At 43.4% G+C, this 17380-nt stretch overlaps 1 protein-coding gene across 6 annotated transcripts in view; it reads left to right on the top strand.

Annotated features, from left to right (window-relative positions):
• The window catches only part of RGS6 (regulator of G protein signaling 6), a 413592-nt gene that overhangs the window by 367489 nt on the left and 28723 nt on the right, over nt 1-17380 (top strand). For 5 of the 6 annotated variants that reach the window (XR_009556626.1, XR_009556627.1, XM_060262314.1 and 2 more), the window contains exon 16: nt 11212-11301. Coding sequence is in view for 4 of the 6 variants with exons in the window: in XM_060262314.1 (XP_060118297.1) it covers nt 11212-11301 (90 nt within the window). In the remaining 2 variants the exon portion in view is untranslated. Of the gene's footprint in view, nt 1-11211; nt 11585-17380 lie in introns of those variants that run through there. The other variant, XM_060262315.1, reaches the window with a different exon arrangement.

Genomic DNA, 17380 nt, shown 5'->3' with positions numbered 1-17380 from the left:
GTCAAGACAACAGTGAGTCCACAGCAGAGATAGGCAAACTTGGAAACACTGCCTATCAAAGTGCTGTCTGATCCCACAACTGCAATGACTGCTATAACATGAGGAGGAATAACCCAAGGGTCACTTTCTCCAGCACCTTTGGAAAGAAAGGCAAGCACTACTTAAGAGTCTCAAAGACAGTAAGAGAGGTTCTAGCCTAGCTCTTTGCGGACTGTGCTCATTTCCACTTTAACAGGGAATGTATTCAAGAGAAGGGAACTTTGAACAAAGTACTCCCTCCTTTGCAGGTAGAAGTGATGCCTCACAGGCTTTTGCCTCCGGAGTCTCACCACCTCCCTGTGTTTACAGGGCCAGATCAGGGCACAGAGCAGCCAGAACCAACTGGGAAGCTGTGGGAAGAGGCAGCCAGGGGCTTCCCCATTCTGCAAAAGTCCAGCCATGGGACAACAAAGCTGCTGGCTCTTTCTTGAGCAGGAGACGGGAGTAAAGAGGCCAGGATGGAATCAGGGTGGGAAAGCAAAATGAGCAGAATATTTCTGGGGTCACACCTGCAGTTCTTCACCTGGGAAGTGTTCCCGGCATGCAAACACCAGTGCAGTCATACTAATCTGCCTCCCAGTGCAAACAAACTGACCCTGTTTTGAACTGCTTTACCAGATTGTCCCTTCTCTCCTTCCTCCCAAAGGGAAGCCCTGCCTTTCCAAGCTGCCTGCTGGGTGAAGGTTTTCCCAAAGAAAGAAGGGAATGCTCCCTCTCCCCCCTGCAGACAAACTTCGCAGTTCTTTGGAAAGGGAAGTGTGTACTGGGTCTAAATTCAGGGGAGATCCGTGTGGGTAAGCAGGCATAAAATCCATACTGTGTGTAGGAGGGAGCAGGCTGTGTTTCCACAGTGGGGGAAGGGGGACATCCACCTCAACTTCAGCCCCCATGCCATGGATGATGGGGCTCCTTTAAAAGAGGCAGATGTGCTGCACTTTTCCTCTCTTATCCAAGCAAAGACTGCTCATGCGCTTGCACTCTCCCTATTTACCTCATTTGAGACAGCTGTACACATGTTAAAACCACCCTTTCTGTTCTCAAGCTTAGCTTTTCTCTTCAACTCTCCTTTACCCCAATAGAAGAAGAAGATATTGGAAGATATCCTATCTTCAATATCTTCTTCTTTTCTCTTCAACTCTCCTTTACCCCAATAGAAGAAGAAGATATTGGAAGATATCCTATCTTCAATATCTTCTTCTTTTCTCTTCAACTCTCCTTTACCCCAATAGAGGGACAAGGGCATTTAGCTATGCATGCACACACTCACTTCAACCTCCATAAAGTCCTGGGCAGGCCAGAGAAGGCCTGTGGGCCATATGTTTGACACCCCTGATCTGAGGCCTTTTGCAAGAATCATAACTTTCTGTTTTATAGGCTATAACCAGGCAATTGTGTACCCTCCAACATTTGACTGAACAAAATAGAGACCATTCCCACCCCAGTGATTGCAGACCATGTCCCTCTGTCCTCTGTTCTACATCGCTAAAGGATCTTCCCTGTCTCAGCCTAGGGTTTGTGTAGCTGTGGGGTGAGGGTACGGTAGTGAATAGGTCTGCAGCACAAGGGCCAGGAGGATTTGATGCTTTTTCCTGTATCACTTTCCCAATCAGAATCACAGATAGAGAATGGACTGGCCTTATATAGGGTTGCCAATTGCTGTCTGGGAAATTCCTGGAGATTTGGGAACAGTGCCTGTGTAGGGGGAAATTTGAGGAGGGATTTACCTAGATAGAATTTGTCATATAACAGAGTTTGCCTTCTGACACAGCCATTTTCTTCAGGGAACTAACCTTTGTTGTCTGACAGTTGTAATTCTGGGAGAACTCTTGACCCCACCTGGAGGTTGGTAACTTTCATCAGCTCAAAATGGGCATCACATGAAACTTCTGGAAGTTGTATTACTTCTTAACACATCTGTCCCAATGTGTTTCCAAGCACAGATCTCTATCCCTAAATAGAGAACCCTGCATGCAAACCTGATACAAATGTACCTGGGCTATTGGACGTGATTACCATTCTCACCACATGGTATTGTTGGTGGTTCCTTTCCATTCCTCCTGTGTTGTAATAGGAAGGCCTATCTAATGTCTTAGGCCACCAGCTGTATACAAGAAGTTGCCTTAGACCATTGGTCCCTCTAGCTCAGTATGTGTGCTCAGGCTGGCAGCAGTTTCCAGAGTCTCAGGGTGACACATATTTTTCCTAACTACCAAGTGCCAAGAATTGGACCTTGAATCTTCTGCATGCAGAGTATCAGGCCTCAGATTCAGTGGGAGCTCACAGGAGCGCAGTTCCTGAACCTTTCTGAGTCCCTCCTCCTTCTTAGAGTTCCACCTCCTTGTCCATCGAATAGTAGGTGCAGCTGCATAACAATCCCTGGATGGGCTCCACCACCTATTTTTCTACAAAACGACCCCTGCAGCGTATATACTCTTACCACTGAAAACAGACATTTAAGCCACATTCTAGCACGTAAGTGTAGAACTGGATTGCTATTACAGTATTAATGTTAAGGTAGTGTTACATTAATTAAGGATTAGTGTTTAGATAGGGCAAGGGCAAAATGTTCTTCTATGAAGTATTAGTCATTAGAGCATTTTAAAAATTGAAAGTGGCAGGATATCTTCTCAATATCATTGCAATCATGGAGAGTGCATGCTTAATCTAAAGAAGTATGTTGGGTGCTTTTACAGTTATTTAAAGACTTTTTCAATAGTCCTTGTATGTGCAGGGATGGAAGGATTCAGAAAATACTGTATAGCGAGGGAGTTTGCAAGCCCTGAAGAATCTATGAAGTCTGCACATCTTGTGACCAGGCATGCCATTTTCCCACTTCTGCTGGGCATTCCTCCACCATCTGGCCCTGTGTCCTTCCACCTGCCCTTTTCCACAGGCCGGTGGGAGAACTAAAAGGAAGTGAAAATTCCATTGTATGATGTGTTGACATCACTTCCAGTTGAAAACCCAAACATGATATTAGCATGTCTGCAGACACTATGGTAATACTACAGTGTTTTCACAGCATCAGCTGAAGCATTAACATAATGTCCAGTTTTTTGGCCAGATGTGACATCAACATGTTGTAGGATGTCATGTTCTTCCCTTGCCCTAACCTGAAAGCTCCTGAATGTGCCAGGAGGTGGTCTGCCATCCCTACCTGTGATTCACCAAGCTGAATGCAGCTCACCAGCCATTGTTTAAGACAATGGTGCTTGACAGCCTGTTTTTACAGTCCTGAGCAAGCAGCAAAAGTGAAAGGCTTACTGAGCCCCTGGTGGGAAAGAATGTGCTGCTGGAGAAGGGAATTGCATTTGGTTTGGTGGATCTCAGTTTTGCAGCATGACCTTTTTTTTTTAAGGAGCTTTTTATGAAAAGCAGGGGAAATGTTTTTCAATTGTTCTTTGGTATCTGCAGGAGAAGAAATCCTGGATTTTTAATGCTGGGAGTATGAATTTTGTTTTTGTTGCTGAGCTCTACTGAATACCAGGTACCGAAGAGTGAGATAAAATTTTGCTATTTTAAATGGCTCAGCAGTTCCCAGCCTCCTTGTCTGCTATTCCCAAGGTCCTGGCTGGCTGGCTGGCTGGCTGCCACCTTGTGACCCAGCCAGGGTCATTGTTTTCTTGACTGCTTTGGGGGAGAGAGACTTCAGATCTTCTTGCACCACATTGATTCAAAGCAGGTGCCTTATCAAGACAGCCTCCATCTTACCCCACCTCCCACGTTCCCATCTGGATTTCAGTGTCGTTGTTTTTTAGTGTTCCTTTCCATTTGTGTCAAGGAAATTTACAGAGCTTGCCCTTCATTTCGTTCCAAAGGCATGGCATGTGCCAGGGGAAAGAAGCAGAATTTTTACTCCCTCCTCTTCAGTTGTCAGCCTTGGCTAGAGTGTGATTTCCTCTAAGAATTTTCTGATTGATAAACTATCATTTTCCTTTGTTCAGCTGCAGCACTACTAACCCTTTCCCCACTAGTTCTTAATAAATGCAGCCATATGCCAATGGCTGCCAACTGGTCATTTACAAAATACAGCAAGCATTTCTACAGTAGCTGAAGGTCAAAATGTCCGTTTTCCCAGTGGCTTTTAAAATAACCAAAGCAGTTTGGGAAAGATGCTGTTAAAAATGGAAATTTGGGGAGGGAGGGAAGAATGCTTATTTCTTTCCCTGTGTGGTCCTTTTTTCTTATCAGAATTACCCCCTTTGAGCTGGTTTTTGCCCCATGGAGAAAAAGAAAGGAGGAAAAGATAAAAAGTATCTGTATCTTTCCCTTGAGGGATAAAAAGGAGCTCAAAGGGGCCCTTTTAATAAGAAAAATCACCTGCAGGAAGAGAAATAAGCACACACACAAACTTCTACTCAAGACTGCATCTCCCCACAGCGTCTTGTTCTTTTTTTTAACCCTCAGGGGAAACACTCATACAACTGAATGGCACCTGTATTGTGACTCTAAGATATATATCTTTCAAACAGTATCCCATTTCTAACAAGGATTTTGTCCTTTTATTGAAAGTGAGTTAAGGGCTGGCAAAAAGGAGCATGTCTTCACACAGTGCACTATTAAATTAGGGGAAAGGAAGTTCCAGCAAACAAAGCCTGGGGAAGAGACTCTGGTTGAACTGGGCCCTATATGCTGGGAGCAAGCGAAGCCCTATTGGCACTGCCAGCACTCCAAAGTTTGCCTTGGAGTGGCTGGTAGCTATGCAGGTCCCATGCGGTGGTGATGAGGATAAACTTCCCACCACACTGCCAGCTCCAGCAGTGTTGCCAGCACCTCTGAGACTCACCTTGGTTCCTGGGGCAGAGTACTGGTCCTTGTGCATAAAGCAAAATAGCTGGACATGTGAGTGTTAGCACACAGACCACAATTTGCCTGCCTGACAAGGAATTCACTAGCTAAAGTTGGGGTGATGGCCAACAATTGAAAGCATTTTAAAGAAAGACTTTGTGGAGGTTGAGTATAACAATGGGTTCCAGTGTCATTATAACTCTGAGCACCACCTTAACACTGAGAGACAGTTTGGTGTAGTGGTTAAGTGCGTGGACTGTAATCTGGGAGAACCAGATTTGATTCCCCGCTCCTCTACCTGCACCTGCTGGTATGACCTTGGGTCAGTCATAACTCTCTTAGAGCTGTTCCTCTCAAAAGTAGTCCTTGGATAGCTGTCTCAGCTTTACCTACCGCACAGGGTGTCTGTTGTGAGAACAGGAAGGGAAAGGAAATTGTAAGCCACTCAGACTCCAAGTGAAGGGTAGGGTATTAGTTCAATTAGTTAGGCACAAACAACAGGAGAAGGCCTTCACCTTCATGTCCTGCTTGTGAACACTTGATTGCTATACTAGGTGGCCTGATCTTCAACAAGGCAGCTTTTAAGGGCTAAACTACAGGAGATAGAGGCAGCCATTTTCTTCACATATATACCCCGGTGTGGGGTGGGGAGTCTTACTACAAAAGGAACACATGCTTGAATCCTCTCCAGGGATGGAGCCTTGGTTCAGTGGTGATGTTTTGCATAAATAAAGCCCCAGGATCAATCCATCTCCAGTTGAAGGCTCTCAAGTAGCAGGTGCTAGAAAAGACTCCGCTTGAGGCCCTGTAGAGCCACTCAGAGGAGATGCTACTGAATTCACTTGTCCGGTTGTGTGACAGTATAAGGTAGCTTCATGTGTTCCCGCTTTAGCTTGCTGCACACCCTTCCTTTGGGCACTCTTCTCCCCGCCTGACTCCAGTACAAGAATGAGACGGACTGGGGAGAAATGTGCATGAAGCAGCAGAGATCAGAGTGGTGGTGCTGGGCAGGTTCACCCCCCCCCTTTAAAACCAGCCCCCATCTCAGGTTACCTAGCAACCCAGGATTAAAAAAAAAATTAAGCAAGGATTGACCAAAGAAAGCAAACTATTGATGAAGGGGCAATTGGACAGGGTGGGCAGGGAGAAACAGATGACTGGGTGAATGGAGAAAGGGAAGGAAAACCAGATGGGTAGGTACAGGGGAGGGGACAGAGAGAGAAAAAGAGGAGTCATTGCAGGGTGGGATTTTCCCTGAGTCCTCCTCTTATATTTTTATGTTGTGTTCTGAGTAAAGCAGATAGTCTGCAAAGGAAGATTTCTCCCATTACAGGGTTTTTAGTAGTACAAAAACTGCTGAAGATCTCCCTAGTTTAAAACTCTTAGAGAAACCTTCCATGATGCATGGAAAATAGAACATGTGTTCAAAATCTAGTCCACCTTGCAGGAAAAGAGAATGAGACTCATAGCACTGCCAGCTTTTTTGACTGGTCCTGGGCCTGCAGCAGCCTGATGCACAGAAATCTAGGGAAAAGGAAAGGTCTCCTGTGCAAGCACCAGTCGTTTCCGACTCTGGGGTGACATTGCTTTCACAACATTTTCATGGCAGACTTTTTATGGGGTGGTTTGTCATTGCCTTCCCCAGTCTTTTACACTTTCCCCCTCAGCAAGCTGGGTACTCATTTTACCAACCTTGGGATGGAAGGCTGAGTCAACCTTGGGCCAGCTATCTGAATTCAGCTTCTGCCGGAATCAAACTCAGGTCGTGAGCAGAGAGTTCAGACCCAGTACTGCAGTACTGCTGCTTTAACACTCTGCGCCATGGAGCCTATGTACAGAAATCTAAGCAGAGGGAAAATTTCCCATCCTGTTAGTGGGATTCTAGAAAAAGGGGCAACATAAGGAGGCAGACCAGATGGACTTCATTACCTTTCAACAGAAACAGATGTAACCTTCTATAGGGATAGAATCCCTGTAAGGTCTGGGAAGGTCAGACATCCCCTCCCCTTAATATTTTTAGGGGCCTCTCACTCCTTCAGGAACTCTGATTGGTATTTTCTGTGGCCAAAAATGAGAGAGAGAGAGCAAGAAGGGGGAAACAGCCCTTCTGTTTCATTCAGATTGTTATTCAAAGCGCAGTGCCCTGGAGGGAAAGAGTAAAGAAATTCTTCCTAGGAGCCATGAAGAAGAAAAACTCCTAAAGCATTTCTCCTAAATGTTCAGGGGACAATGAATTTATAAGATTTAAAAGAAATTTAAGTTTGTGTGTGGGGGGGGTGAAATTTACTGCTGAGGATATTTTCAGCTTTTAATGGATTTTTCACAGATGGTTTCACACATCTAGTTTATTGTGGCTTAGTGATCTTTGGGCTTATTTAAAATGTTGGACAAATTCCTGGACAACAGATCATCAATGGCCAGTAGCCATGACAGCTTAAATGAGAACACCATTTGCAGAGACAGGACATCTCTGATTAGTGGATACATTGCATTCAAGCCTTGCTTACAGACTTCACAAAGACTTCTGGCTGGACTAGATGAACTCTTGATCTGATGCAATTTTTTCTTCTTATATGAATGATTATAATCTGGTAACATGTTTTCTTCCCAGACTCCTAGCATCAATCTTCTTTAACTTTATATTTGCACTCTTTAAATGGGAAGTAAATGTTCATTGACAGCTCCTAAATAAATAGAACTCTATTGGAAGATACTAGAAAGTTTCCATATATTGATGGTGGCCAAAGCTGTTGCACACTAGTTGTTATAATCAAGGGGATAGAAGTCATTTTGTCATGATAGACTGCTACACTGGAATGGAGTTTTCAAAAAAAAAAAAAATGCTTCACTGAGAAAAGACCTCAGAAAGCTGCAGTCCAAGAAAATGATAGCAAAGGTATCCTGGATTGTATGGTGATCAAATATTGCAGTCTCCATCTGCTAGGTTTTAAATCCAGACACATGAAATTGTGTGCACAAGAAGAGTAATAATGTGCTCACTAGGACAGGTCTAGTTGGACAGTGGAGGTAGAACAGCTAATTGATTTCCATATAATTCACTGATTCCTTTTCAGATGCACTTGGCTATTTAGTTCCATACATTTAGCAGATGCTGCTGTATCAGCAGATATTACTGGTATGTCCTTAGGGGTTCAGGTTTTAATCGGTATAATCAGTTACCATAAGCAGTTCCTTGTCCCAGCCTGGATTCACGATGTAGAGAAACTTAACTATTACTGAAGCTATAATTCAAATCAGAATCTCTGTGGACAGCAGTGCTCTCAGGTGAACCAGTGGAGGCAATGTTGAACCAGTGACAGCTGGAAGGCTCTCTCTGCGGGTTGCAAAGGAGAGCGCAGCTTCTCCAACACAAGTTGCATGAAAATGAATTGCAGAATAATCACTGCAGCATTCGTGCCAGTCCTTTGTTTGAGATAGAGCCCTAAAACAGTACAATAAGAGAGAAAGCCGGCTATCAGTGACTTACTAGCTTTCTTCTCCATCCCTTTCTTTTATGAACATGTTACAGACAGTAGCCCTTTTCATACTTTATGTTCCTAGTGCTATGACCACAAGTGCAAAATGAATGTGCTTGGTGTGATCTTCCCTATAGGTGCAAATGCTATTGCTATTTCTTCTGAAATGGGAACATGTGAATATTCCACCCTGGTACACAGTAGTTTATGTGTTTTGAAGCTGGAATATATGTGACCTGCCTCTTTCAAAAGAAACAGCGATTGTACTTAGGGGGAGGCTTGCATGTAATATCTTTGTCCTGTACATGCAGCCAAAGGCAAAAAATGAACAAGATGAACGTTAAGCAACTACAGTGGGTCACCTAAACCCTCACACAGTAATGGTAATGATTTTATCATTTACCAGTCCTTCAATATGAAATTTATAGAGCCAATCCATGTGTTGTGTAATCATGCACCAGGCAGAACTATTATTAAGTGTAGTTCCATTATCCTTTTGTCCAAGTTCTTATTCTTTTTCAAGTAAAGCAGCCATGAATGAATTAAGATTCCCTATTGTCAGCTCAAAATTTATTCCATCCTTCACTTAAAATCTCTTTGGTCCCAGAAGCAAAAGATAGGGGTATCTTGTACATTTAAAGGTGGGGCAAAGTGGATTTTAAGTGGATAAATATATGTGAAGAAAGTGTTCAGAGGTTCTCTTTTCCCCTCTCACCTGGGCTAGTCTTCCAGTCGTTTTGAATCCACCCTTGTGGGGCTGCTTTACCTGACAAAAGCGAGCCCTTTGAGAGAAAGAATCATAGAACTGCCCATTACATGTAATTACTCCCTGACAACTAGGCCTCAGTTGAAAAAGCTCTGAAATTTAAAAATGCCAGTAGCTTGAGTATCTGCCTTTTTAAAAAAAAAACTCCAGGCCCTAGAAACCTGGTTGTAATCCATTGCAAGATGTGTTTGATCATTGTAAACTGCAGATTAAGTTTGAAGACAGATTAATAGTCCAGACTCTTGGGCACTGATTATGATTGGTAAACACTGGTAATCCCAGGTAAACAGGCATGGGATTGCAGACTCAAACTGACTCTGAGCCAGTTTTAAGGTAGTCTGTTGTGGCAGGGATGCCAAGGAATCTGTAATTCTTTGCATCATCCAATCTGAACCACAAGGGAAGCAGTCATCATCAACCAGTTCTGGAGAACTGGGCTGTGTTATGTGCTTCAGGGAGTTTATTTATTTATTACGTTCAATTTTTATCCCGCCCTCTCTGCAAGTGGACTCAGGGCGGCTAACAATCAATACTACAATACAATTTTGTTGTGCCGCAAGTGGCATTAAGACTAACTGAAATGGGAAAGTAGAGGTTTTATGATGATACCAAGATCACGAAGGCTGGCAAAATGCTTAGCTTTGTCTGGGCCAAGGAGACCAGGGTGGACTGGGTCACTCAAACAACCCTAGAAAAGGGCTGTGCCCCCTCCTGCAGCCACTGCATTCCTCCTTGCTGGTTGAACCTCAGACAAGCTATCAGGCCAAAGGTGGGCAGTGCCATTCAGACACTGGTTGAAACCAAGTGCTGCTGTGCTTGTGCTCTTCTTCAATAGCCTGAGCCTGGAAAAACTGTGTGAGCAGGAGTATGGGTAGTGCCATTGTCTTGTCCTCTTCAATGGCCACAGCAAATCTATGCAGGCATGCCAAAGGCTTGCACCACTGTGCCCATGCATCTTAACAGCTGCACTAGGCCTGTGCCAGCACAGGCAGAAGCTGGGGTCCACTGTGGTCATATTCCTCCTTGCTGGCCAGGACATGGTAGTGTTGGTGAGGAGGTGTATAGGTACCCCTGGCATAGGGCAAATGCTGCTGCGTCCATACTCCTCTTGGTGGGCTGGGTGAAGAGAAGCATAGGCACGGTGGATCCCAGTTTTGCCCCTATGCCATACTCCTCCTCACCAGTCCCACCTGTGGGGGTGAGGGGGTTGGATCTTAGGGCCATGGTTCACACACGGATTTTCCCTGGTAAAGTGAATGGCCAGTCTGTCCCTGCAAGCAGAGAAGCAATTGTCAGTTCCTTCTGCCCTGGAACAAATTGTCAGAATTAGAGAGCACATCTCTGACTTCCTTGAGCCATGGTTGGAATTCTTGAGCCAGTGACTAGAACCTGATGTGTTGGATAGAAGCTGGATACAGCTGGGAATCGTGCTTTTATGTGCTCAGTTCTTTTTGTCCAATGTATTGCTCACTCTGGATTGAGATTATTTGTGTCCATATTGTTGTTGTGCCTTGATTCTTTGCTCCCACTTCACTTTCAATAATTCAGTAGGACACCATTGGAGCCTCTGCTGATCCCTAGAGACCATCTTTTTTCAAAAGATCTAAATAGCACCCCATTTCCTACATGCCCTCACAGTTTTGTACATTTGCAGCTGCTTATCTACATTTTTAGTGTTTATGCCTGGAACCAAAGCGATTTCTGCCTACTCCAATGGCTTCTGGTAAGGTACCCACTAACAACTATTTGTTGCAGCCAGGACTCAAGATATACATATAGTACTTTTTCTCTTGTCCAGTGAGGGAGCTAGGCCAGCAGTGGTTTTTAATATTTTGGGTATATTGACCCACAAATCCAAATTTACGCAGCATGGTGACCCACTTAAAAAAAACACAGCATGCACAAGTCAATAAAAATGCAAAAGCATGAGTCACGCTTTCACAGTCTGTACAACCCACTTTTGGGTAGGAACCCAAAGGCTGGGAAAGGCAAGGGCAGAGCTCTTTGAAGACCCATCATACAGCAGTGATAGAGGAAACAATATTCCATTTGTGCCTTGGTGTTTCTCTTTCTCTCTCGTAGGCTCCCAGAAAGCTGTGTCCATGAACAAATCTCAGCCTCTCATTTCTTCCTTTCCCACAGGAGCACATTTACAAGCTGATGAAGAGTGACAGCTATACACGTTTTCTCCGTTCTAATGCTTATCAAGACTTGTTGCTGGCGAAGAAGAAGGTACATATCGGAAAGGATGTGATTGCACCTCTGAGCACTTCTTGACTCCTGCCTGCTGCTTGCTGCTGTGTGAACATGACAATTTTGGGTTTATTGTTCCCTTTTCTTTCCTGTTCTTTTTTTCTAAAGGAATGAAAACTCTGGTTTCCTACTCCTTGAAAGTCCATGTTTGGCATCCCTATAAATAGCTTCAGCAGTCAATGCAACAAGGAAGGACTAATCCTCAGCAGATTCAACCTTTACAAAGGTCATTTGAAAACATATATAGGAAGTGGCCTCATACCGAGTCAGAGCATTGGTCCATCTAGCTCATTATTGACTACTCTGACCAACAGTCTCCAGGGCTTTGGGCAGACAGAAATCTTTCCTGACATCCTTTATCTGGAAGTGCCAGGGAGGGATTGAGCCTGGGGGCTTCTGCATATGGAGCACCTGCTCTGACACTGAGCTATGGCTCCTGTGTCTTTCTTGCTCAATACTAGATAGTAAAAATCAATTGCATTCCTTTTCATGGCAAAGATACTTTCTAGTCTTGTTAAATAAAAACTACAAATAGGTTTAAAAATCACCGTTGTGGTAATTGCCATTGCAAAGAAATACAAAGTCCCATGATGTTTTAAGTTCCTGAAGTCAGATGTCATGGTTCTTCTTGGGATGCCTTACCTGGAGGCTTCCTCTTTGCTTCCTGTCAATGCCCCCTCATTCTCTTTTACCTGCTCTTTATTATATGTAAATTTTCCCTTCTTTAATTTTAAACAAGAGCTAATTATTGCTCAGACTGGTAAATCCTAAAAACTGGCCTTTCTTTTCACTCATTTCCCTCTTTTGATATCAGCATATTTGCTACCAGCAAGATGTTTTCTGTCCATTATTACCAGTAGCAGAAGGCCAGTTTTGAGGGGATTATCTGGTTAACCAGGCAGTTTTCCTGGAGTGTGGCAGAGAGATGAGGGTCACTTTTTATCTGCATTTCTGGTGTATTCAAATGTCTTGCAGAAGTCTTCCACCATATTGCTTGCATGCATGCATGACAGAAAAAAGATATTCCACTTCTTCTGTGACTCTTTGACTTCCATGACAGTTTTATATTTTCTCCCCATTATTGCTGCATCCTAAGCTTTGTGTGGTTTCCCATTGCTGTGCTGTCTGCTATCTCCATCCTGGTGGAGCTTCCACATGCTGCCATGTTAAAGGCAGCCATTTAAACCATCATGGTGGCTCCAGGTACCCTGAAGTGTTCAGTGATGTTTTCCTCAATCTAATGCTTCCTTGCATGCTCAGGAGCTCTGATGCACATTCACTTTAGTGTGAGGACATCCTGCCATGCCATTGGGAGTATGCATACACAATTTTTCCAGACACTAATGTCAAAGCCTCAATTATGTGGGGATTCCATGTGCACGTTGTAGCTCCTTCAAGCAGAAGATAACTGAGTTGGGCCTAATGTGTTGGAATGATTTAGTTAAATCTTACCGGAGCATTTGCGCATTTATTTAGTATCAGAAGTATGCCAGAGTTGTTCATAGACTCTTTTTTTATATGCTGAATTGTGTTCTGAATGCCATATGGAGGCAGAGGGCCAAATGTGGCATTTTCTTACAACTAGGCATTGGCTTCAGGGAGTTTGTTGTGTCATAAGTGGCATTAAGACTAGCTGAAATGGGAAAGTAGAGATTTTATGATAATGTGCAAGGTCATGTTTGATATGTGTAATTTGTTGCAGTTGAATTTCAGCCTGGAGTTGAGCTTCTGGCGGGCTGCCATATATGGCTGGGGGACTGTGTTGAGCTTGGTGGGTTACAAATTGGGCAGACTAGCTTTATGTCATGTCCAGCTTTAGCCAATGCTTTATCCTCCAGGGTTCTGAGTGCTATAAACATTATTCTGCTGCTGTTGCTAATAAGGTCTTGCCAAATAATGAGAATTATCAGACTTTATTCACAATGTTACCATAGCATTACTCTGGATCCAGAACTAGTAAAACCATATATTACCCCCAAGAAAGGATTAGTGTTGTAGTCTTGTAATGGGGATTCTTGCTGAGACACCTATTTGTACTTCATGGGTCTTTGAAAATATGGGTCCATGCTTTATAGACCTTGCACATTGGGTGGAGAACAAGGTTCCCTCTAAGCTGTGGAAACTTGTCAGCAAAAATTCTACTTTGTGAGCTACTGGCATTAAAGTTGTGAGCTACTGCATAAATTAGTTTGCTCTAGGGTCATTTTTCCTGAGCTGAGGCAAAAATGTGTGAGCTGGAGGCTAAAAAATTGTGAGCTAGCTCACACTCAGTTTAGAGGGAACATTGGTGGACAGTGAACTTCCCAGAAGTATTTTAAAATAAGTGTAGAGGATTACTTCAGGTGGTTGTATTCTTGCTTGTGTTTACTTGTTTAATTAAAATTATTTAAATGTAAAAGGCAGTATGAGCTGAGAGTGTACAAAATAGTGGGTTTGGGGTTGAGCCATATTTCATTTTGAAACCCTGAGTTAGTTGTGTTGGTAAAGTCTTTTCCATTAGTTTCAATATAATGCACATTTCTGGGTATCTATATATCTAGTATATTTAATCTGATCCTTCCTCAAAGGAATTCATACATCATTCTCCTTTCCCATTTATCCAAAGAGCCCCAGAGTCTAATGGGATATATTAACCACTACATTATACAGTTCCCTCTCCCTAATTTGGAATGGAGCTCTCAAGTACTGCACTGTCAACCATTGGATCCTCCCTCCCATATTACAAAGAGACCGCAGTCCCATTCCATAGCAATTAAAATCCTCACTCACATAGGCAAATATGGAAAGTGATTTGCCTGTTTTCCCCCTTACTGTGGGAACAGAACAGCAGGGGGGCAGATCATGATTCAGCCATTCCCTGTTCACTAGCTACAGTGACTACACAAACATCCTGCCTTTACATGCATATATCTGTTGGTAAGAAAGAGCCAACGTGTTCACTTTACAAATGAAACTGGGGACCAGTACCTGGATTAATATGGGGTTTGTATCTCTTGTTCAGCTGTACATGCATTGCCTGTAACGTGAGAATTATTCAGTGCACATACAAAGAACAATCATGTGCATGACTTGTAAGTATATTCACTGTAATCACTGAATACAGTGTATTCACTGTAACTGGTGGACAGGACTAGTGAGATGATTGGATCTTTTCTTATCACTGGCTGAGTTCTCACCTTACATCTCTGCTGGTTCGGACATGAGCATTTTATTGTCCAGGAAGGATAAAAATTTAATATCGGCTACTATTCACCTTTCACTTTCTTGGGAGATTTACCAAGAGTGCAGTATAGGTTTTTAAAAATAAATAAATAAATACCACCACCATGCTGGTTTCTGCAGGAGATGTGGTTTATTTTCCTCTCCCATGTGCTCTGCCTGTCTGCTAGTTGGTATAAGCAAAACACTTTTATCTGATACTGCCAGCCTACTGGGGCGGGGGGGGGGTGCTATCATACTACAGTACTCTGCTTCTCTTGCCCCTCCATTTTCCCTGTTTCTCTGCCAGTAGATACAGACAAATTTTTCCCTGGCCTATCTTGTTCTTGCACAGATCAGGGTTCTAGCAAGGAGGCAAATCACAAGCAGGAGATCTGGTAGGATTGGACCCTGTAGCAATGCAACATGATTTCCCATTCACACCACAGAACCATTGTTCATGTCATTTTTTTCCAGTTGTATTCGGCTGTGTTAGTTTCAGATGAGGATGTTCCTATAGGTCGTCTCATGGTGGGTTTTTCTGTCTGTCATAAACTGAGATTTGGTACTAGTTGAAAAACGAACCTCTGTCTCTGTCTATCTAAGGGAATTATTACATTCTAAAGGACCTTTGCTTTTCAAAGTTTTTTATAATATGTATGCAGCAGATCCTGCATTCAGAGAAGTGCATATTTTGGGGATAGAGTAGGAGGAACTAGGTAGGGGGTGATAACATGGTTATAGTAAGCATATGGGCCCACATTTTGTCATCCACTTTTCTGCATCTAACTGGAATGAGCGCTTTCCTAATCAAAGCATTTTTTCTTTAAATAGCTATGCCCAACTTTTTGCTACAGCAATGGGCTGGTTTGTTCTCCTGCAGCAATTGTCCCCTTTTCTTTGTTCCTGCATGTTTGAAAATTGCATAAACCAGCCCATGTATATTTGTATGTGTTGGATTCTGCATTTACAGTCATGAATGGCATTGTTGTAATGCTGCATCAGACAGAATGATTCTTCTTTTGTCATTACTCCCCATTTCAAAGAGAAATATATGGAGCAATCTTGTTAGTACCAATTGCCTCACCCCAAACTGTCCCCAAAACCTTCATTTTTCAGTGGAGCCATCCAGACAAGTATCTGCTTTGGTAACAATCCTAAGAGCACTTTCCTAGGAGTAAGCCCCATTAAATAGATCTGAGTTGCATTCTGAGTAGGCCTGCCTAGGATTGCTCTCAAAGAGTCAGGCACCACTTAATTTATCAAGTAGGCAGGTATTTTCTTTATTTTAAAATTTGTATGCTGCCTCTCCATGAATGTGTCTCTGAAGCAGTTCACAATTAAAAATTATAGGCACATCCAGTAATCAAATAAACACAATAAAATCAGAAGAATTTTTGAATACACATGCAAATCAACTAAAACAGCAACAGCAGCCAGTCAAGAGATGGTGCCAGGCATGGGACTGATACATTTCACAACTAGGAGGGACCACCAAAGAGGCCCTATCTTGCATGGGTGCCTGCCTCATTGCTGAAGACAGTGGGACAGTAGAAGGACCTGAGATGCCAATAATGTTAGGGAATATGGTAGTTTACCAGTACACACTGCTAATTAATGGATCCACAATCATTCTTCTTAGAATATTTCTAGTGTTCAGAGTGCTTCATGTACATTATTTTAGTAATCCTTATATGTGTTCTGGAAATAAGACAAATGTTGTTATCTCCATATTACAGACAGAGGCAAGGGTGAGGAAGGATGAAAGTGGTTTGTCCTTGTAAGTTCATGACTCAGAGTGATGAAGAAGAAGATGATATTGGATTTATATCCCACCCTCCACTCCAAAGAGTCTCAGAGCGGCTCACAATCTCCTTTACCTTCCTCCCCCACAACAGACACCCTGTGAGGTGGGTGGGGCTGGAGAGGGCTCTCACAGCAGCTGCCCTTTCAAGGACAACCTCTGCCAGAGCTATGGCTGACCCAAGGCCATTCCAGCAGGTGCAAGTGGAGGAGTGGGGAATCAAACCCGGTTCTCCCAGATAAGAGTCTGCACACTTAACCACTACACCAAACTGGATCACCAAACTGATGAAATCACATCACCAAACTGATGAAATTTGAGCTGGGACATCACAGCTCCCACTCTTAGCCATTTCATTACAGAAGCTGCTTGGTAGCCAAACTGATTTGGGCTTGAACTTTGGACATAAACCCAATGGCCCTGATCCAGTTCTAGTCTCAGGCAGCTATTGACACACAGGATGCCACCTGATAGGATGTCTCGAGCATAGGCAATGGAGCCTGCAAATAAACATTGTAATTTGGAGGTAGAGGTACTCCAGTTGTACATCCACAGCTTCATTGGCCACACATAAAGAAGGCTGCTTTTGCACACATGTCCATTTTTGGAATTGGATCACAAGTTTTTAAATGTCTATCATTAGGAATACAGGCCATTCAGAACACCACTTGTGATACCTACAGTTACCCACACGAGAAAAACAGTGACCAATTTTGCACTAGGTTTGTTCCGGGTGGAGAGCTCTTTTGCTCCTGGTGCTTCTCCCCATTTTTGCACAAGCTGCCATGTAGCTGCAAGTTGGCACATTGCTTTCCCATGGCAAGCAAGATCCTCTTACAAGTGGTTTCTGCTTGCCATGGGAGTGTGGTGTGCCATCTCGCAGCTCCATGGCAGTTTATGCGAAAACTGAGAGAAACGCTGGAGGCAAAAGGGCTCTTCACCTGGAACAAGCCCTCATGCAAAATTGGTATGCATTTTTCTAAGGCTCCTGACCAAACCTCTTCATTTCTGCATATGAAAGGAGTCCTGCAGCAAGAAGTTTCTAACTTTCTCCTA

Source organism: Heteronotia binoei, chromosome 21 (genome assembly GCF_032191835.1).
Source record: "Heteronotia binoei isolate CCM8104 ecotype False Entrance Well chromosome 21, APGP_CSIRO_Hbin_v1, whole genome shotgun sequence".
Taxonomy (NCBI): domain Eukaryota; kingdom Metazoa; phylum Chordata; class Lepidosauria; order Squamata; family Gekkonidae; genus Heteronotia; species Heteronotia binoei.
This window is presented reverse-complemented; position numbering and strand designations above follow the sequence as displayed.